The sequence below is a fragment of the Dendropsophus ebraccatus genome, chromosome 9 (assembly GCF_027789765.1).
Source record: "Dendropsophus ebraccatus isolate aDenEbr1 chromosome 9, aDenEbr1.pat, whole genome shotgun sequence".
Lineage (NCBI taxonomy): Eukaryota > Metazoa > Chordata > Amphibia > Anura > Hylidae > Dendropsophus > Dendropsophus ebraccatus.
The window spans coordinates 46,766,324-46,789,943 of NC_091462.1; the positions used below are offsets into that span (position 1 = coordinate 46,766,324).

The window sequence follows — 23,620 nt, forward strand, 5'->3', positions numbered from 1 at the left end:
AAGGCCGTAGAAACAAACATTTCATATTATTATCATTAATCCGTAAAGTGGGTTTTGGGTTACCCAGCGAGCAAGTTTTTGGACATCACAATGTTTTCATCTGCTTGTTACAAAGCACACAGAACATTGTCATTAAAAACAAAGTTTTGGCTAACCTTGAAAGGAGCTGACTTGTCGGAGACTCGATACAGGAACAGTGAACTATGCAGATGAAATGTACTGCTTTCCCCTCGACCATTACCAACAGAATTCAGCTGTAAATAGATTTCAACTTGTTGTCTATATATTATACATTCTGTTTGACTTCTAAAGCACTTTCTTATTTGCTCTATACTTTCACCCTCATGACACTACATTACATTGTGTTGATGACCAAAAAAATTGCATTTTGGCTATTCCTGTTGAGAATGAACCATAAATATCATTTAGATGTTGCCACCATGTATTAGGGTAAACAGATTCACTTACTTTGGATTGAAGCAGCAGCCAGAAAGCCAATCGGAGTGTCCTTCACCAGTCATGATGATCTCTCCACTGGGAATGGACCACATCTTCCAAAGACGGTCATCACTGGCGGTAACCAAGATTTCTTTACGAGGGTGCAAGGCCAAACTATAAAACAAATTGAGGGACATAGGTATCAATTTAGCAAGCAGAAGCAGACAACTGGTTCTAACCATTACTAAAAGCTTTTAGCTTTATAACCACACACATTATATAGTCTATGCATACTGATATAAGTAGTACAGTATGTATGGCTGTAGCTATAAAGGAATGTTTGTCATGGAATGGCTTTAAAGGAGTTATTGAGAGAGCAAAAAAGGTCCTACTACTTCTGCTCTCTGGCGCTCCACTTCCCCCCTATAACGTCTGCAAATGAGAGGGGGAGGGGAAATTGTTGCGAGCAAAACCACACCAACATGCAATGTCCAATTGCTTCCCAAAGTCACCACATCAGTAATATTGGGTAGACCCCAACATGCTCTCATCTGCGGATGTTAACAGCACAGGTGGGCAGATGGAGGAAGAGAGAGAGATGGTAAGTGCACACTTCTTATAACAGACAGAAAGTCCATTGCGTAATCTGCCGCTCGCGTCTCCGCCCGTGTCAGACTCCAAGAATGATCAAGTTTGTTCTTTGGACGGAGGAAGGAATCCGCCCGTGCACAGAATGGAGTCTATGACATGGGCGGAGAAGCGCACGCCCGCTGCAGTCGTGAGCGGCGGATTACGCAACGGACTTTCCATCTGTTTTAAGCAGTGTGCACATACCATAAGAGAGAGCAGAGAGTAACAGAGGTAGGACCTTTTCTGCTCTCTGGATAACCTCTTTATATGACTGTCACTTTACTGCAACACTTGTACTGTACATTACCAAGAATGGAACAGAACTTGAATGTTTTCTTATAGGACAAATTACAAGGATTATAAAAATCTGTATACACGGTCACTCACAACGCACAACAACGGTAAACTCACAAGTATACCAAACTTGCATGTAACACTGGGAAGCCATAAAGCCTTACAGTTCAAATTAAAGGGATATTCCAGTATCCCTCAAAAGCTTAAAATAAAGGATACCCTCTTTATTAAAAAAAAAGGCTACATGTACAAACCTACCCTGGGTCTCTGGCAACTATCACTTTAGAATCCACTCGGCAGTGAAAACCTAGGTGCATTGCCCATTGGGAAACATGAATATAAGAACCTGTGGAGCCTAATTTAAGAGTTTTGAAACACAGGACTAGCCAGATATCCCCCCCGGGAAGGGCCCAGCTGAGGAGCGTCTCCTGTCGGGAACCCCCAAAAGCACCATATTAAGTGGCCCTATAAGTCAATGTAACGACCAGGGTGGTTTTGGTGGTTTCCCGACAGGAGCCACCTCTTGGCTGGACCCTTCCCGGAGGAACATCTGGCTAGTGTTTGGAGACTCTTAAATGAGGCTCCACAGGTTCTTCTTGCATATTCATGTTTCCCAGGGGGCAATGCACCCAGGATTTCACTGAGCGCTTTAACCAGCAGCCGAAGGTGTTATCTTTGGCTGGTTTTCCTGAGATCAGTAATCTGTTTCTCCTACATTACAACAGGCAAGGATGGGCCACAAAGTGCTCCTAGGACATTTGTAGACACAAAGGTAACTTAAAACCAAAGGAAATACAGTAGATTTAACTTGTGACATATGGTTTTTCAATGGCACAAAAATAAAAAGTGCAAATCAAAAACTAGTATTGTATTGGTTGCTATGGGCAACTTATCTTATCCAATATGCACTGCTTTTTAGAAATAAGGAACCATGAAGTTGCTATTAGCAAGTGAATGACCCAGACTAATCAAACTTCCTAAAAACTCACACTGAGTACTATGTTTCTAGTTCACTGTGTCATCATCCTAAAGCTTTGAAATTGTACTAACTAGTGACTGATGTACAAATTTTTACACTTCACTTTGTGCAATGTTTTACTACAGCGACCTTGACAGGACCAAATCCTGATTGGATATTCTGGATTTACGAGTGCCTCTTCCTGATAATAGACTGAGCAACAGTTTGAGATACTGGAAAAAATGGGCATAAAAATTGGTAAACAAGGTAAGCCCAGATAAAGGGGTAAAATAACTATAAAAGCAGTGTCTTTCCTAGTATTTAAAGGGCATCAAAATGAAATCACAAATGGGCTGTCTAGCAAAAGGTGAAGCCACATAGTAACCTAAATAGTAGAAATGCCTATTTAGATATTAAATATTTTTCATACAAAATAAAAAACATTCGTGCACTGGGAGTTTCTTGGCTCCATAACCTTTAGCACTGCCATAGTTAAACACATGACAAGGAGAGAAATCAAAAGAAATAGGAAAATGGTAACTAACAGAGAAGAAAATCTTTTTGTTTAGTGATCTGTGACTAAAGGAACGGGCAGAATGGAAAATTAAACAAAAGTGTATATATATATATATATATATATATATATATATATATATAGTGGTACCTTGGTTTAAGAGTAAAGTAACTTGGTTTAAGAGCTTACAGTTTATCAAAATTGTGACTTGGTTTGAGAGCATTTCTTTGGTTTAAGAGCTCCCTGTACTGGGTGGGAGCGCGAGTTAAGGAGCGGCATGGTCTGCATAGTATAGTCTACAGCACTGTACTCTGACCCAGGAAGTCTCCCTCACCTTCAAATCATAGCAGATCCACTTCAGGCTAGGGCTTGCATCAGGGGACAGGACTGTGGAGGTAATCTCTCCATAACTGTAACCCCTCTCTCCCCAGACAGAGAGTGCTGCATGTATGTGCCCACATCTGTCCCCATTCTTTCCATTCCTGTACAGTAACTTATAATATCACACATTCTGCTGTTTCTGGATGTTTGTTTCATTTGTTTTACATGTTATTCAGAATAATAAATCTTTATTTTGGGGCTGGGAACCAACTGTCTGCATTTCTATGATTTCTTATGGGAAAATTTGGTCTGGTTTAAAGTGACACTGTCACCCCCTTTTTGCATTCTGACATCTCTACACAGGTGTAAAGGGTAAATTTAGCGGTTTTCATACCTTATTTCATAACATATGTCATGGTGCTTGTTCAAGTAAAAAGTGTCCTTTTATCAACTGCAGATTGTATTAAGTGGGCGTGGCCTCGCGGCATTAGAACCACTTCGCTCCACCCACAATGTCACAGTTGGTCCCGCCCCCTTGACACCCATTGGTTGGCCGATGTAAAGGAGGTGGGGTCTAGACCTTTCGGCCAGCCTGTTCCAATGGCCGGCGAGGGGGCGGGTCCAACGGTGTTGTTGTGGGCGGGGCTAAGTGGTGATAATGCCACGAGGCCCCGCCCACTTAACACAATCTGCAGTTGATAAAATATGACTTTACTTGAACAAACACCATGACGTATGATATAAAATAGGGTATGAAAACCGCTAAATTTATCCTTTACACATGTGTAGAGATGTCAGAATGCAAAAAGGAGGTGACAGTGTCACTTTAAGAATGGATTTGGATTACAAGCACAGTCCTGGAATTAATTATGCTCGTAATCCAAGGCACCACTATATACTGTATATATATATATATATATATATATGCATACAGTACACACCGGGGAATGCAATATATGTCACTGATGTGTGGGGGTTGTATAATTTTACCTTCATGATGTTTAAAGATCTAACGGCTGAACATTTAGGTATTGATCTTTTTTTTATATTGATTTACATAAAACATCTTTACAATACAAGGTTGATAATATTTGCTATATGGAACTAGGTGAATCAAGACCTCAAAATACGAGCACATTTTAAAGATCATCTTCTGCGGCAGCTTCAGAGTTAAAATAACACTAGGAACTTTTCTGCTGTTAAAATAAGCCCTAATCACTGTCATTTTCACAATTTGCTGCTGTTTGGCATGAGCTCCTATCGAAAGAATTATGAATTGTGTTTCTTTTTCCTAGTCAATTCTCTCCCTGGTGTTTCCATATCGCAAATGATTGGCTGAATGTTCTCATCATTTTGTTCCCTCGGGTCTCTCCCCACGACAACAATAACTTCAAAACTCAATGCTCGTCTGACTTCGGGCACTAAAATGCATCCGATCCTTTGTTGCAAATTGCCTTGCTTTTGCGTTTCCAACAGAGATATCAGATATGTTGGGAATCGTGCAGAGATTCCTTGAGAGTGTCTCTGGCTGATGAGAGCTATCTAGCTGAGACACCTGGCTGGCTTCTGTGTGCTTTATCATAGCCATTCATCAGGCTCCATTACAGAGCTATCTATACGTCTGTAACAGAGAGGAAAGTAACTAGGAAATTAGAATGTGCCGAAAAAGAAAAAAAAATGGCACTTGAGTTACATCAAAATTCTTCACCTGTCCTTGACAACACCATGAAATGATAGATACACGTAGTAGCAGGTCTTTTTACATATGTCATGTTAGTATTATGTGCAAATGTATATTCTGCAATGAAAGCCACATCAAGGCTGGTCATTTATTTATTTATTTATTTATTTTAGTAATAATAAGTACTGTTCTTTTCCGGCATATAAAACAACTGGGTGTAATAGATGACCCCCAACTTTTCCAGTTAAAATATAGAGTTTGGAATATACTCGCTGTATAAGACTACCCCTGTTCCAACACACGCCAAATTAAAATTAATTAAAAAACATCAGACAGCAGCAAGATCTGAAAGGCAGGGAAGGAGGTACAGTAATACCGGTAGAACAAAAGGGTGGGCCAGATGGGTGAAAGAGGTGTGTTTTTTTTGGGCACAGTACCACTCTACCGTACCTCTTTTTCATACCCTAAACGCCTGAAGCTTTCTCTGCCCTTCATATAATCGCTGCATACAGCGGGGAAGTGGATATTTTTTAGCTCCCCCACCGTATGCGGCGAATGGCAGCCCTGGACCATTAGGGAAGGGATACATGAGAGAATAGGCAGCAGGGGAGGAAGGGGTTAACATGGTTTTAGTGAGTGTAAAAGCTGAAGACTTAGGGCCCTATTCCACCTGACAATTATCATTCAGATTATCGTTAAATCATTCGAATCTTATTGATAATCGTTCGATTGAAATGCAGTTAACGATTAACGACCGAACGAGAAATCGCAATCGTTCGCAAATCGTTTGCAGTAAGACGTGAATAAGACGTCGTTCGGTCGTTCGCAGTAGATACGAACACAATAGCGAAGAAATAGCGGAAAAAAAACTATCGCAAATACGATCATAAGTAACGATTATCGTTCCATGGAAATAAGTGGAACGTCTTTCGCAATAGCGGTCATTTGAGATCGTTAATCCTTAACGATTATGCAAACAATAATTGTCCGGTGGAATAGGGCCCTTAAAGCTGAGGTGTGCAGGATTGGGATAGGTTAGAAGAATAGCCAATAGAAAGTTTGTATCTGGGGGATATGTAATGAAGTGTTACCCAGATACAGGATTATGATAGGCTATCGGGAATAGTGGAAGGTAGGATTAGTGGAGGTATAAAATAGGGGTTGCTCAGGCAGACAGAGCTAGTGAGCTGCCCGCCCGCCGTCCCAAGGGTTCACCTCTTTTCTTTTTTCTTTATTTTCTTTATGTTTAGTTCAGTCGTGTGTGGGGTGAGCTGTTCAGTTTAGAAACAGGCGTGACCAATACTATTTATATTTCTTAATTATTTAATTGTAGCCTGAGCAAGCTGACTGGTCTAATTGTATTTCAGTTATTAAATAAAGTTATTTTTAAAGTTTCAATATATTTTTGAAGTTTTAATAAACATAGGCCTTTTGGCCTTTAAAATTTTCCCATAACCGTCTCTTGAGTGGATTTATTTATAGTGGTTAAGGAAGTCTGCGGTATTCTCTCATACAGTTTTCCAGTCCGGTTCCTAAGTTTTTCAGCACCTGCCCTATAAGACGACACCCGGTGTATAATACGACCCCTGACTCTGGAGAAGATTTTCATGGGTTAAAAATTAGTCTCATATGGAGGGAATATACTGTATATTAACCACTTAACGACATAGGGCGTATATTTACGCCCTGATGCCGTTAGGGACGTTCAGAGCGGGGCCGCGCGGCAGTCCCGGGTGCCGCTTGTAGCCCGGGACCGCAGGTATTAGCGGGCACGGTCCGATCGCCGTGCCCGCTAATACAGTAATCAGATGCAGCTGTCAAAGTTGACAGCTGCATCCGATTACCGGACGCAGCGTCATCCCTGGTGTCTAGTGGGGAGATCGCTCCTCCGGGATGTTATCGGCCAGGGACCGCTCCAAGATGGCGCCGTCCCCGGCTCAGCACTCGTTTACTTCCGGCTGCAGCAGCCGGAAGTAAACGAGTGCCTATGTTATGGATCTCTGCAGCATATCTATGCTGCAGAGATATCTATGAGAGATCAAAGCACTTATACTAGAAGTCCCCCAGGGGGGCTTCTAGTATAAGTGTAAAAGTAAAAAAAAAAAAAGTGTTGTAAAAAAGCCCCCTCCCCTAATAAAAGTCTGAATCACCCCCCTTTTCCCAGGTTATTAATAAAAGTAAACAAATAAATAAACATGTTTGCTATCGCCTCGTGCGTAATCGCCTGAACTATTAATCACATTCCTGATCTCGCACGGTAAACGGCGTCAGCGCAAAAAAATCCCAAAGTGCTAAATTGCGCATTTTTTGTCGCATCAAATCCAGAAAAATTGTAATAAAAAGCGATCAAAAAGTCGTATATGCGTATATCAAGGTACCGATAGAAAGAACACATCATGGCGCAAAAAATGACACCTCCCACAGCCCCATAGACCAAAGGATAAAAGCGCTATAAGCCTGGGAATGGAGCGATTTTAAGTGACGTATATTTGTTGACAAGTTATACATGTTACATATCGTTTTAATCCTAACGACTTGAGGAACATGTATAACAAGTCAGTTTTACCCCAGGGCGAATGGCGTAAAAACACATTTCCCCCAAATAAACAAAATGCTTTTGTTTGTTTTTTTCAATTTCACCACACTTTGAATTTTTTTCTGGTTTCGCAGTGTACTTTATGCAAAAATTCAGCCTGTCATTGCAAAGTACAATTAGTGACACAAAAAATAAGGGCTCATGCGGGTTTCTAGGTGTAAAAATGCAAGTGCTATGGCCTTTTAAGCACAAGGAGGAAAAAACAAAAACGCAAAAATCGAAATTGGCTCTGTCCTTAAGGGGTTAAGGGTAAATATCAACAGGAATCTGCTGCAGGAGCAATAAAGCACGGCACCAAAGAAGAGTTTTCATTTACTCCCTCCTGTTTTAGGCTATGTTCCCACTACTTAAGAGACCGGCCGTTCTATGACCCGGCCGGGTCACAGAACAGCCGGTCTCTGCAAAGATCATTCCGGTTGGTACTTAAGTACCGACCGGATGATCTTCCCGGCCGCAGTGTTCTTCACACAGCACACAATGAAGCAAGCTTGCTCGCTTCATTGTGTGAACTGAAAGGGCTTTCTGCGGCCGCAATTCACTGACATGTCTGTTCTTTGCGGCACCACATGGGATCCCGGCCGGAGCGTATACAATGTGTATACACTCCGGCCGGGATCCCATAGAAGGACAGACTGTGTTTCACACCGTTCAAAGTACAGCCGTTGTTGGCGATGGCAACAACGGCCTGTACTTTTACGTAGTGTGAACATAGCCTTATAATATATTGTTCACGTTACAACAAGCACAAACTCTCTTGAAGAAAACTGTCTGGTCTAGAAGTATTATTACATTTAGAAACCAACATGTGTATCTTAAAAAGCTCACTGATCTCAATGAACACAGTGTAATGCTTAAAATTTCCTGTGGTGGCGCTGTAGGGAAACGTAACACTTACAACCAGGTTCCTCTGAAAGCAGATTGACACCATAGGATCTGCTTATTCCAACACTCATATGTTAAAGAGAATCTATCATCTCTGTACCAGGTATGAAGGTGCAGACACTTGTTGGTTAGAGTACAGGAAAACAAATAAGACTATAACTCTCCGTAGTTATAACACAGCTCCTTTCCATTTCAGTTTAACATTCAAAGAGAGGGCCAAAGCAACATTGGTACGCTTCTATTTCCACATACCCCGCTCTCAGCACATCAATCGTACAAATCTTGTATTCCATCAGGGAACAAGGGAGAAAAATGTCTATAGTGCTTTATAACTTACAGAACATAGAAATTTGCACATTAGTCATGACACTATTACATTTACCTAGCTGTTGTTTCATAGTTTCTAAAGTAACCAGATCCTTTTTTTTAACATTTACTGTGGGTTTCTGGATGAAAATAATGAACTGAAAAGTTGGAAAGACTAAAGACTGCCCTATTACTGAGCTGTATGTATTGCAAGAAGCCCCCCAAGGTGCTGGAACCTCATTACACAATTCTTTCAAAAACCCAAGAACTCTGAGACTAATCAAACAGCATGTGGCTCGTTGATGAATATTTGTTTAGCCGCTTCATCTCCACGCAGTCTACTGTAACACAAATGCCATTATTATTTGTAATGTACTGCCATAGTGCCCAATTAGTTTAACTCGGTAGATGCCACAATCTCATCTCAAGGCTTTGCTCCGCTACATTCTGTGACATATACAGGCTGGGTAAATTATTTTGAGGAGGTCTAGTACAAACCCACTCAGTGTCTATGAAAATTTAGGTCATGGATGGGTCTGTATTTAAAGCAATATTGCAATTTATTCATTTCATTATATTCTATGTATCAACAACAAAACATAGATGATTGCCAGCAGAAAATAACCACCAGTTTTACCAACCACATCTGCTGAATGTTTGTTTCAAGCATTTACTACTCTTTTAGTAAAGTCATATTTCTATGTGTTGTTTCCTCCAATTAACCCCAGAATGTAATCCCTCGTTCTTGAGTTCTTTTTTTTTTTTTTTTTTAATTAAAACAAATATGGCACAAGTGGTGGCCACAATGGTCTGTTCTGGGTACTAGCCTTTTTATATGTTTGCAAGTGACATAGGAGAAGGATTGGTAGGTTAGGTTTGTCAGTTTGTGGATGACACAAAAGCGTGTGGTGCGGTTGATATTCTTGGAGGTGTCAGTAATATGGAAAATGGTTTAGCTTTGCTAGATAAGTGTTCCAAACAATGGAAACTGCAGTTCAATGTTTTCAAATGTAAAATAATGCACTTGAGGAGGAGGAATCCTCTATCTGAATATTATATTGGCAGTTCTGTGTTGACAAAGATTTCAGAAGAGAAGGATTCAGGGGTAGTGATTTTGGACAGCCTTAAAATAAGTCACAGTGCAACCAGGTGGTAGAGAAAGCTATTCATATGCTGGGCTGTATAGCTAGAGGTGTAACCAGTACAAAGAGGGAGATTGTGATCCCGCTGTATAGAGCTATAGTAAGACCACATCTGTCTGGGATAAACATTTATCTATCCTAGGATAATAAGAAAGGAAATACTAAAAAGGCAGACTAGATGGACCAAGTGGTCTTTTTCTGCCGATGATCTTCTATGTTTCTATGTAACATTTGCTTAGTGATTGTTTTTCTTGTACACACCAAATCGGCACCAGCACAGAGATCCCCTGTGCTGGTGTCTTCATGTGCACTTCGGCCCACTGTATACACCACTGGGATCTCTGCACCGACGTCAACAAGGTAGTTTAACAAAAAAAAATCACTTATTGAATTGGAATTTACTTTAAAAATACTTCCCTCTTGAACCTTATTGAATCATATTTTAATGTTTTGATAATGTTCTCCCTTTCCCTTCTTTCCTCTAGACTATACAGATTTAGATTCACAAATCTTATGCCTCCAACCATCCACTATATTTGTAGCCCTTCTTTGGACCTGTTTTATTTTATCAATATGTTTGTGTGGGCTTCCTCTGGGTATTCTGGTTTCCTCCCACATCTAAAACATGCAGATATGTGAATTTAGATAGTGAGCCCTAGAGTCCCAATGGGGACTGGGACTGATTTGACTGGACTAAAGGGCCACAAAATAAGTTAGCGCCATAAAGATAAAGAAATCTTTATCTGCAGTAGTGGCATCACTGTCACATTTAAAAGATATTTATGGGGTACCGGTATAGTTTACAGATAGTGTTACTTGACTTGGATCTTTTACAAGACTAGCAGTCAGTGAGGAGTTGGGGCCTAGATTTAAGCAAGGGTAGAGTATAATGTTAGATTAAAAAAAAAAAAAAAAAAAAAAAGACGTAAACTGTACAACAGTCTTTATTTCTCCTCACTACAACATTGAAATTATGTAGATTTCATTAGTCAGCTTGCACACCAGTCAACCCTAAACAGACATCTAGATTCCGGAGAGCACTCATGCAGTGTAGGGAGCTTTTACTGATGAGACACTTATCATGCAGCAGGGGGCTTCTTCCTGTTGTGTTACAATTATGACGATTGACAGAACACTGCACAACATTATTCTTTGGACACTTTGGTGTTAATAATTAGGTGTTGTTTGATAGTGACATCTAGGTAAAATATAACTACTGAACAGCAAGGCATTGTCCATCTGGCTTATTATGGGCAGTATTATTTATACCTAGTATCATGCTGCTATTTTAACACTATTTCCAAATAGAGGGCTACTAGAGACATTGATTTGGTCCCAACTGCGAACCAACTATGGAACTGAAACCTTGAAATGTTATTAGACACTGCTAAAGAAATGAATAAATAAACTGAATTGAAGAAAATAAATTTGAGGCTGTTCCCAAGGTTTTGCTTGGATGGAAAGTAAAGCTGCTGGCTGCACCATTTTTTCTGGCGTCGATGCCTTACAGCTCTGCCGCTGTGTTGTCTGGTGCAAACCTGACTAAATGGAAGATTTTTTTATGATAAATAAAATGCTCTTAATGTAAAGTCCATTTACATTAGGAAACTATAAACTACAACAGACACTTTCTGATGCAGCAAGAAAATATTACCTTAAGAATAATGAAAGCTGAAGCTTTTATTATTATATATACATTTACAAGTACATTTAAATTCCGCCAATGGAAAAACACATTAATGAGGTTTGAGTGAGCTATAAGGAATCTAGGTTACGATGTTCTACACATATAAGTATTAAGTTAGCTTCATCAAGACATTCAGATTCTTTTTCAAGTCCCTTAATTCCTCTTTTTCCATTTATCAGTCTCCATTCCTTGTCCTCCTCTTACCTCCATCCACAGTGCAAACTGCTAAAGCCCATCTTAAGACAGATTGGCTCACTGAGGGATGAGGTAACAGTTGTTCTTAGAAGGAGAGCTGCTTAAACCTCTAGTAGGTGCTGTGCCTCACCTCTGTGCATGACTCACATCTCACACAGCTCTGTGCTGCTCTAAAATTTCCTCCATGCTGCTACTGCTTCTAATATGGTAATCTAGACAGATATATGGGGAAGTATATCTGCTTCTGTGTGTGCTGCATTTTGGAGACATCATATTAGCTAGTCTCCACTCTAGCTCAGGGACAACCAAAAATTAAAGATGGAGACTATAGAGAAGAAAACTAAAGAAAATGCCAAACAAGTTATATAATAAAGCTACTCCTTGTGTTTAGACAATAGTATGTCCTGAATAGTCCCCTGAAAGTGCAAGTAGGCTGTAAATAAATAAAACGCTATCAGAGATGAAAATGTCAGGTTGAACAAGGTTGCGAATATCAATTGACATAGCTTTAGTAGAGGGATTTTTTTTTTCTGTTATGTGCAGTAAAAAAAAAATAGTACTGCTCTGTATCTAACTACAGCGCTACTCAACTAAGCAGCCAAATTTTTCTCCAAAGTGCAGAAGTCTACATAGTGTTGGCACTAGAGTTATTAGCACTCCTAAAGCTCTTGCTGATCTACATAAGATTATGCAGGCATAATGTGGACACAATTGGTTTTACTAGAAAAACAACAAAACTTTTTGTGCTGCTCAAAGTACTGCAAAGCTCAGTATTGGCAGAAAGTATACATCAGAAACTACTACAAAATGTTCCTGTAACAGGAAGTTAAAACAGTGCACAAAGAGTTATGGCCCTATTACACAGCCGATATTGAAGAGGAATTGACCGCCGACCTGTCTGATATGCAATCGCTTCCTCCTTGTTCCCCGCTAACTGTCTGTGCTATTACATGTACAGACATCAAGCCGGGAGGAGCAGGGGGCCCTTAGATTTTCTGGGTGGCCCATAGAGGAGAACGGCGGTCTGCTGTCGCTCCTAATACAAAGGGCAACGGCCAGCAGACAGTTGCTATCATTGTAACTTTAGAACATGCTGAAAAACAACAATTAGCCGACATAGTGAATGTTGGCTGATTATTGCCTTTTAACATAAGCAAATACACGTAACAATTGTCGGCCGGAACAGTCTATAATCGTTTCATGTAACAAAACCCTTAATGCAATTACTAGGAGGGTGGCGGGCACCACAAATAGTCACCAGACTGCTAGTCATCCTGCTTATAAATACACAACATGCCACAAAAGAGAAAGTATAGGTATACACAGACTGCTCATCCAAACCAGGTGGGAGAAAAAAAACAAACAATACTTTTATTACTGACACTCCCACTCCCCTCCATGTAGTATGTAAGAGAGCGGTAAAAGCATGACAACATCAAAAATGTATAAAGACACAGTAGTTGCCAACCAATAAGTCCCTAAAAAACAAAAGCAACATAGTATATGAAAGGGAGCCACCATGACGACTGACCTATCAAATGCAAAGGCAAACCATAGTTACTGCTCTACGGGGTAAGTGGGGAGAAGACTGCCCCACGTGTTGTTCCACATGGTTTTTTACTTTAAATTTGGATGTGCAGTCTGTGTTTACCTGTTTAACCTTCTTTTTTGTGGCACAAAAAGTTAATGCCACATACAGCTGCTACATTTCTCCAATGTATATTTAATAGAACCAAAACAAGCTGTAAATGTTTCTCATTTCCTACAGTGTCTGGATACAGACAGCAAACCTTGAGCATTTGAAATGCGTTGGTATGCCTTTTATTTGCAAGCTGCGCCCACAGCAGTATTTCTCCCTCATCTATCGTTGCATTAACCTTGGCACGGTGTCTGCTCGGGATTCCTGGAGAAGCCTATTTAGCATGGAATAATGTCCCTTCCATCAAGGTGTCACAGAACTATAAGATATTAGTTTACCAGCAAGTGGTGAACATCTATTGCTCCTTGTGACAGTGATGGGGCCATTGTGTTTTGATTTAGACTGACACTGCTAATCTGCATGTGCGATGCTGGGAGATGGAGAGGTTCGGAGTTATCCGAGCTCACTTATAATGACAAGAACCTGATCAAACATTAAATACTGACTTTTGTGACTGTAGATAGAAGAACAGTTATACAGAATAACAGTTTACATTTATATCAGAATGTCACATAGATAACTATAATATTCACAACCAACATAATCTAAACTAATATGTGTGAGGGAGAAAAATAGGGATGCCGCAATCCAGCAGCTTGTGAGTTTACGCACAGTGTAGAAAAACACCCTGGGGGAAATTTATCATGGCTGCGCCCGACGCAGAGCTGGCAAAAAGTGACCACATTTTGTACAAACAGCAATTTATGACTGTCTGAGACAATCTCCCCAATCTCCCAAATGCTGCATTTATAACAATTTGCAGCTGTAAGCGAAGAATCTATGTCAGCGAGGTCTGAACCATACGCCATAACAAAAATTCAGAGTGGGCGTACGCTGGCGGGAATTACTAAGGGCCCGCATGTGAGGCCCTCATCATTTTATGACTGGGTAAATCACTGCCCCATGGAAATGAGCCAGTTATCAGCAAATGAACGTCCATTCTTTGACTTATAACTGGGGTCATGAAGCACTAAAAATCATTAGTCAGCCAAATATCACCCTATGAAAAAAGTGCATGAGCAGCTAATAACAATGTACGCAAAAAGTCAGATGAAAGATTCAACCACAGCTTGTGCAGTCATGCATGCGGCCAAAACCATACTCCCATAGAGTTACCAATCAATGGCGCCTAAAGGCCAAGCAACATCACGCAGCTAATGGAGACGGCAAGCGGGCGTATACTACTAAGCACGCGTATACGGCAACAGTCTGCCCATCTAAAAGGACTTTCTATTCATCTATAAACACTGTCTGTAGTCTTACAGATCTGCAATCCATGCAGCAAAAAAATAGAACATGTCCTAGTACAGGCCATAAATACAGCACAGATTTACGCATAACTGTCAATGGGGGCATCCTTATGTTTTGTGGATATGTATTTTTAATGAAAGAAACGTCCGTAACATGCACAAAAAATATGGATCACCTTTATTTAATCACTATCCCATTTTTTTTTCTGGATCCGTAAAAGATACAGATTACGGATGTGCTTCAGACAAATAGTCTTGCAGATTGCAGACAACGACTAACGATCCTGAAAAACTACTGATTGTGGGAGGACATTAGGAAGGACCAAATTTTCTTCCTTTATAGCACATATTCAGTGTTGCCTTATGAATGTTCAAATGCAAATTTAAAGTGCACCCCTACCCCTTTCATTTTCATCACGTCTTAAAATCTCAAAAAGCTCTGGTAAGATAAACCTGAGCTGTGATTGGTTGCTGTGGGAATAATCAGACAGCGGGAGCTTCCAGCATGTTGATAAATCTGGGCCAGCATGTTATTTTTCAGCCGCGCTATGCAGCCGTCTACTGTATGTGTGTGTATTACATAGCGTACTGCAGCACAGAGCTGCAGAATATATTATTATCATTGTAGGATTAGGAAAAGGAAAGGTCTGAACTGTGATGGTATAGGATCAAAACAGATTTGCAAAAACTTTCAAGTTAAATATGCAGAAAAGCCTTTAATATGCAAGGTTTTTATCTTAGCTGTACAGAGTATAGTTGAGAATGAAAGGCTTTCCATGCATCCATGCACCGAGCGCTCTACAGCCATGTGTTCAGGAGACAGCTCATTTTACATTACATGACAAGTATTATGGAAATGGATAGTGACAGAAGAAAGAAATGCGTTCTCTGGCAGTGGCTCCTATTTCCTCACCTCTGCTCCTTGTTCAATGAGTGTGTTTTGGAGGGGGTCACATCAGGCTTAGACTACATGTCTTAATAATAAAAGACCCATTTTCTGGCAATACTCTGCCTCGGCTAATAGCCCACACAGAGCTTTTACCTACTGGACTAACTATGTATTTCTTATTCAGCAGCCAAAAGCTTGGCACACATACACAATTATTTACAATAGAAAGACTGAAAGCACAAAGACAACAGTACAATGAAGCCTAAAACTAATAATACATTCTAGAAATGAAGTGCCAAAATAACCACCAGTACTGAGGTGTCGCTGAAGGTGTAGTGACATATTCGGCAACACTGTACAAAGCATTAGAGGATACAGAAACATAGTGAGGTGCAGCTCAATATAGGGGCAAAGGCCTCGACTAAATGCTTACTATCTATAAGGAATAAAGTGGTTGTGCAAGGCGGCAGCAGGGAACCAGAAAATAAATAGGGACAAAATATAAGGATACCGACAGAAGATGACAACTGTTTTTGTTCGGAGTACACACTTATATATAATAATAGTATACCATTGTCAGGGTCTCAATAAATAACAAGTGACATGGCCATGAGGCAGTTAAAGGGACCATGACATTTTGAACATGCAATCCAATCTGTTGCCATCATGTTATAGAGCAGGAAAGGTTGAACAGATATTTAGCATGGTGGGAAAAAGTGTAAGATATATTGTGACTAAATCATGTAAATTACTGCTCATGCTGGGCTAAATAGTCAAGTGAGTGGTCCTGCTCAGTGACTGCCTGTTCTCTCTATATGTACACTTATACACAGATAGATAATACAGGCACAGAAGCTGTGTTTGTGCCATCTGCGGCTGGACCCAGCTATCAATCATAGCAGGACACCTGCCGCCACTGTTGGGACCGGAGCCACACTCCAATCGCAACAGTTAACCCTGTAGATGCTGCAGTCAGCAGGACAGCAGCATCTAGCAGGGTTACAGAGGGAGAAATGGGAAATTGGCTGGAATTGATTAAGACTGTCTAAATAATAAAAATGCTCATTATTTATGACCTGATTTTGCAAAATAGGTCCTTTTTCCACCTGTTTTCTTTGCACTGATAATTGCGCCCATATTTAGCTTTTATTTTACTGTGTGTAAACCTAGCCTAATATGGGAAGGAAAAAAGAAATTAGAGCAAAAAAGGTAACTTGTCATATTTAAAATGCAGTTCATACTTTGGACAGCTTAACGGATAGATATACCTACTGTATATGTGGGAAAAATACAGAATACTGTATTTTTTTTATACCTTTTTTGGGTTTAAGTTTTGGGTTTACGAGTCATATCTCTGCAATCAAACAGGGAGGGTTGTCAGTCACTTAGTAGAACCACCCACTTGACTGTTAGGTCCTAAAAGCTGAAATTTCAATTAATTTACTACTCATTTTAATGAATTACTAAATCTTTTTTTCACTAAAATGTATACTAAGCTGCTCAGATAATCTTTCTCTAAACATTATGCTTGTAGGTTTGACAGCAATTTCAACATGGGGGGGGGGACTTTTCATTGTTGCACCAGAGGCGTACCCCAGGGGGAAGGCGCAGATTCGCCCCTTCTCCCTTCGGTACTCCTGCCATATATCCTGCTCGCTGATGGGCGAGTAGGGGGCACAACAAGGCAGGGAGAGGTAGCCTTCTCCCAAGCCATGATAAAAATCTACACCTGCTGAAAGCAGGTGAAGATTTATTGCGGTGGGCGCAGGGTCGGGCGCATGGCTGTCTGAATTCACTTAGACGCATGTGCCTCTTAGTGAATTTGGCTGGTATAAGGGGCCAAGGCCTAATTTAAGACTGCTGTATAAGTTAAAGTATACCAGTCTTAATAAATGTGCCCCTATAAGTTTCTTTTATTCATTTATTTTTTAAACTCTGTGGCAGTATAATAGCCCAGCATGTTTACTTTACTCTATTTCGTACCCTTTATAAAGCAATAAGTCTTTAATAAGTCTCTGATCCACTAGTCATGGAGTGGAAAGGCAGCCATGACGTCAGTATGACAAGAGCTTACTGCCTCAAAAGCAGCAGAAATCAATATACAACTAGAAAAGATAGAAAAAAAATGCTTCACTTCAGATATGTCCCTCGGTGTTAACCATGCAGTCACCACCAAAGAGAGTGGTAAGTGAGGTTCACAGTAGGACATTAGTACTGCTATCCAATATGCACTCAATGTCACAGATGTTAAAATAAACCAACACTGCTGTTTGGCATGCTAGGAGCATACAATTAGCCTCAAGCGGTCGTGACATATGCCTTCCAGATTAACTGTTTAGACCTCGTCAGCCATAAGAATATAAAAACCCATGCAATACATACAGTCAATGACTACTTTTCTCACTAAATGTTTATTTAAAGAGTCAATGAGCAAAATGTGTATATCCCAATACTAGTCTTGTGCTGGACTAACCATAATTTACAGAAAATATCCAATCAAAAATTATTACACATATTGAAACACCAGAACGGGAACAGGAGACGCATTGATGCCATGCTTGGTTTAACAGAACTGTGTGTATAACTAGGCGCCAGTCAGACAGAAGCTAATGCCAATGTTATTGTTTGCAACAAACGTTGGCTGACTAATTCCATACAAAGCACCACATGGCATCAGAGACGGTATGAGCTGCAGGAAGAAATAATGGTTAGCTGTTTTCGTTTTTTGTACATTTTCTTTTCTGCTGCTTAGTAACTGAACCAAATGATCAAAAATCCTGGACAGACAAGAGCTTTAAAAAAAACATGCCGGCATAAACAAGCCAGGAATGGTCACCTGGGTAGAACAGATTTCTGCTGCTTAAGCCAGGCATGGAAAACAATCATTCGATGTCAGATAAGAACACAGGCAGGTGCATCATCCAGGGGCTGTTCAGTAACTGAATACAGCAGTAATAAACAGAAAAGACTATGTTTTGTGTATATAAATGGATCAGGGGTCACCGAGACCCACAGCTCAGACAACTGTCTTAGAGGGGTGAATAAGAGGTGAATAAGATTTCTATTCAGGATATAACAAAATGTGTACACAACTAGTCAGCATGATTTTCTGCTGCTTTTTACATGTTCCGTAAGTTTGTCCGTAATTGCAGATCTGCAATTACGGACAAATGTAGAGCCCATTGATTTCAATTAGGCCATTCACATTATGAAGGCAAAACGGATATATTACGGGCATATTTTAGGGGATTGTGGACGATTGCAGACATGATATTGGGTCTTGAAAAACTACTAAATGTTTAAATAAAGCTGAGAAGAATAGTAAAGTAACTTACCATGTGATACCATAGAAACTAAACCAAAAACTATTAAACTCAGACACAGATGGCAACCAATATATGCTTCCAAAAAAGAGGGGTGATACGCTCGAAAATTATTGGGAAAGGCTGCAGCTACAGTGTTTTAATAAAAAATGTATATGTTAAATACAAAAGACATAAAAAATTTAGGTAAAAGCTGTGCAGACTTTTTAAATATATAAAACTAATAAATTATATATTTGCATAAAGAGTATTTTGTAGCCAGCAGCCGCAAGGCACATTTTGTGCCTCTAACATACCTACCCAAAAGGGAAAAAATAGCTAGCGTATTCTGTGACCATACTAGTTACAGGAGCTGTCTAGATTAGAAAAGACAGTCACATAGGGGCAGATTTATCAAAGGGTGTAAAATTTGGACTGGTGCAAACTGCCCACAGCAACCAATCACAGCTCAGCTTTCAGATCTGGTGAAAGAAAAGAAGAGCTGTGATTGGTTGCTGTGGGCAGTTTGCGCCAGTCTAAATTTTAAACCCTTTGATAAATCTCCCCCATAGTCTTTTAGGATATGTTCAAACTAAGTGTGCTTAGTAAACCCGCAAGTAAAATCATTAGTGATGATCAGAGAGTTTCTCTGTGTTTCATTGTGGATTTTATACTGTCTTCAATGATTGAAAGAGGAATTAATAAGTGAATATTAAAACTTGCTGATTAAAAGCTGTAAATCCTACTAGTGAAATCCAAAAGGTATATGCAATATGGAAACATATAGCCTTAGAGCAATCAGTGTTATTGGGGTTTTCTGGATTTATATCCACAGGATAAACGTTCAATGTCTGATCATCCAGGTGTTCGATACCAGGCACCCCACTCAATTAGCTTTTCACAGGAGCTGCTGCACCAACACCCATACACAGAGAATGGTGCAGGAAGCCCTACACTATCTACTGGGTATGGGTGCTACAGGTTACTGGGCCTCATGTCCCAGTCAATTTAATAGGAGGTGAGCTGCAGTGACTCTGCTAAATAGCTTATTAGCGGGGGGTACCCGGAGTTGGTAACCTGCCATTCAGAAATCGATGGCTTATCCTGTGGATAGGCATCCAATGTGATAACCCTCATTGAGGTACTCATGCATAGCATTATTACCTGTCAGTAGAACACTGACAGAAAGCCTATTAGGACATCCCTGACACAGCACAAGTGGCAGGCAATGTTGGCAGACCTGGGGACCTTTATCAGACTACTGGCTGCCATGGTAAACAATACTTTGTGGGGTGTCGATGGCCAGACAGACAAAGGGAGCTTCCTCCTTTTGGTCAATCACTTTAGATGCCATGGTTACTATTTACCATGGTATCTACAGGGTTAAACCAATGAGATCAAAGTTAACACAGATCCAATCAGTTGCTGCAGGAGCTTGGCTGGGTATTACAGTGAAGCTTCTGCCACAATGTTTAAGAAACACTGAGCAGTACCAATGACTAGTATGTCCCATGTTGAAGGAACTAGCACCTGGACATGATGGATACATCTAGATGCTTTTCAAGGGGTTCAAGTAGAGTAAAGAAAAAAAAAAAGATGGTGATTTAACACACTTGAGTCGCCCATAAACTAAGAACAAAGGAGTTGGGGCCCTGTTCTGGAGATCTCAGGGGGTCCCAGCTATTAGCACCTGCACATCTGCATCTGAAATGTATCCTGTGCATAGGGAATACCCCAATTCAACTTCGAACGCCCCCTTTACGATAACAATGCTTCTAAGAGAAAATATATCCAAAATACAAATCCATATTATTATACAGATAGCTATACTGTAGGCCCTTTGCTCATAACCAAATGGGCCAGTACGGTGGCCTGAAGTTGTTTTAGAGCAAAGTTATTGCAAATATTGTAGTCCTCCTCTGAAGTCTCTTCTATCAGCAGCAATAACTGGGAAGTCAGTGAGTAATCAGCTCTCTTTAAAATCAATGTCAATGTTCTTTTCAAACAACTAGATAGCTACCAGCTACTAGACAGGAGACGCACACCACTGATGCTCAGAGAGAAAGCGAACCTACTGATGCATGGCTGAAATGTCTGCTCTTAAATGCTGCCACAATCACATTATATTTCTTTGCTGACCCATTGGCTACAGTAGATTCAGTGCCTGCTCACACCAGTGATGTACAGCAGAGATAGAGAATGATGAGAAAGTCCGAGGGCAGGTAGTTGCATCAGAATGACGGAACAGAGAAGAGTTTTATCCTCCTTGTTAGAACCTGAAAGCTAGACTGAACTTGGAAGCTGGGAAAAGTTAAATAAACAGAATAGCTTTTCTCTAGACACAAACGGAGGTTCAGGGGGACTACCTCTAGCAAGAAAAGAAAGATCGCCTTCTACCCTTGTACATAAAAGTTATTTAATCCATTGTACAAATATATAAGTGCATGCAAGCAGGGGTGCGGGTCACAGCTGTTTCACATAGTGATGCACTTCTTCAGGCCTCACCTCCATCATTATACTGTAACTACAGAGAATATGTTAGGGGTTTTGTGTTGAAGCCCTGAAAAATTACAGTATATGCTTGGAAAAAGAATTCATAGTCCTAGCAGACTAACATTTGGACGACTGAACTGAATGAGAACAACTCTGTGCTGGTGTGCCAATGTATACAGCGAATGTGAGGAATGTACAAATGTGAACCTAGCCTTACAGTAAACATTCCTGAATTGACAAAGCTAAAATAAAAAAAAAATCTGCTTCTAGTGAATGACATTTTAGCTGGGAAAAGCAGATTAACATTAATAGGACTCAATTTGTCAAACTCCGAAATGCCATTTCCAGTTGATGCTAGAAGAGTCTAGTTCAGCCCGCTTTCCATAAGCATTAGTAAACATCGTTATATGTTTAAATCCAGACATTTCCAGCAGCTTCAGTGCCAGAAAGCAGTTTAATTTCAGATTACAGATGATATGAAGAAGCAGCAGCTTGTGCGGTCTATGCAAACTAATTACTGCCGGTGCATAAAGTGTAATCACGTTTATCGTTGCTGGTTCACACTTTTGCACAAATAGTGAACTGTTTGTATGAAAATCACAATCTGCTAATTATTTCTGATCTGAAATGAAACTGCTTTCTGGCCCTGAAGCTGCTGGAAATGTCTGGATGTAAACATATAAGGATATTCACTAATGCTTATGGAAAGCGGGCTGAACTAGACTCTTCCTGCATCAACTGGAAATGGCATTTCAGAGTTTGATAAATTGAATCTTATTAATGTTAATCTGCTTTTCCCAGCTAAAACGTCATTCACTAAAAGCAGACATGGCTCAGCTTTGTCAGTGCGGAAATATGTTACAGTGAGGAGACAGAAATGTAGGGAGCTGTCTGGCAGCTTACAGTACATACGGGAAAAACTATTACTCATATCAGAGGAAATAGATGGAGCAACTGTGTACACTAAAGACTGTACATCTATGGTTAAAGGCAACTAGTAAGACCCTACAAATTATTACCAGAACACTTAATAGTTCTTAAAGGTGTTATCCAGTGAGAATATGATTCTAATAATTATAATTAACTAGTGTCAGAAACTGGTGTCATACAGATTTGTTATATACAGTAGTACCTTGGTTTAAGAGTAACTTGGATTAAGAACGTTTTACAAGAAGAGCTCACAGTTTTTCCAACATTGTAACTTGGTTTAAGAGCATTGCATTGGTTTAAGAGCTCCCTGTACTGGGTGGGAGGGGGAGTGGGTGAGGGGCATGGTCTGCATAGCGGGGTGTACAGCACAGTATCATAGCAAATACTCTTCAGGCTGGGACTTGTAATCTCTCCATAGCTGTAACCCTTCTCTCTCCGGACAGAGAGTACTGCACTTATGTGCCCACATCTGCCCTGCTCATTCCTTCATGTTCCCTGCAGTCACTGTCTGCCCTTGTGTTTCCCATCCTCTCCATTCCAGCTATAATGTGTCTGCACTTAAAAGTTTCTGTCACTGTCCTCCTGCACAGCTCTGTGATTCTCACTTCCTGATTGGTCCATGCTGAACACACCCCTTCCCCATTGCTGTCATGGGACCACAAGGCCTCTGACAGCATCCATGCTTCTCTATTTTTGCCTGTGGTACTACGCTACTGCATTATGGGGATCTGCAGTTCCATTCTGTATCTACAAACTGCTGCTGTTTTTCAGGTTTATGCACTTACTATACATTATACTCCACATGCTGATTGTTATACTGTACAGTAACTTATATATATCACATATTCAGCTGTTTCTCATTGTTTCATCTGCTCTACATATTATACAGAATAAAAATAATTATTTTTGGGGTGTGGAACCAATTGTCTGCATTTCATATGGAAAAATTTGCTTTGGTTTAAGAGTGGATTTGGATTAGAAGCACAGTCCCGGAATGAATTATGCTTATAATCCAAGGTACTGCAGGAAATGTTGTTTTCTTTCCAGTCTGGCACAGTGCTCTCTGCTAACATCTCTGTGCAAGACAGGAACTGTCCAGAGCAGCAGTAAATTCCCATTAGACACCTCTCCTGCTCTGGACAGTTCCTGAAAGAAAAAGATTTTTGCTGGATAACCCTTTTAAGCATAATGCTTAGAAATAGTCTCTAACATGATAATAAGGGGGGAGCTTTATATAAACCCATTCTGTAGTTGTGGGGGCTCATAATGTTAACTTGGGTCTACAATGTCAACTGACTAGCACTCCGGCCAAGCTTTTCTAAAGGGTATTAGAGCTTTAGGAAATACCATGCAATTTTCCTATATACTTTTTGGATAAGAGCTCTTTCAGTAGACAGATATCATTTATTTCCA

General features: G+C 40.3%; 1 protein-coding gene across 1 annotated transcript in view; it reads right to left on the reverse strand.

The window, feature by feature from the left end:
- SPAG16 (sperm associated antigen 16) overlaps window positions 1–23,620 on the reverse strand; it is a 666,429-nt gene that overhangs the window by 343,555 nt on the left and 299,254 nt on the right. The window contains exon 11 of the mRNA XM_069983207.1: window positions 469–612. Coding sequence (XP_069839308.1) covers window positions 469–612 — 144 coding nt within the window. The remainder of the gene's footprint in view (window positions 1–468; window positions 613–23,620) is intronic.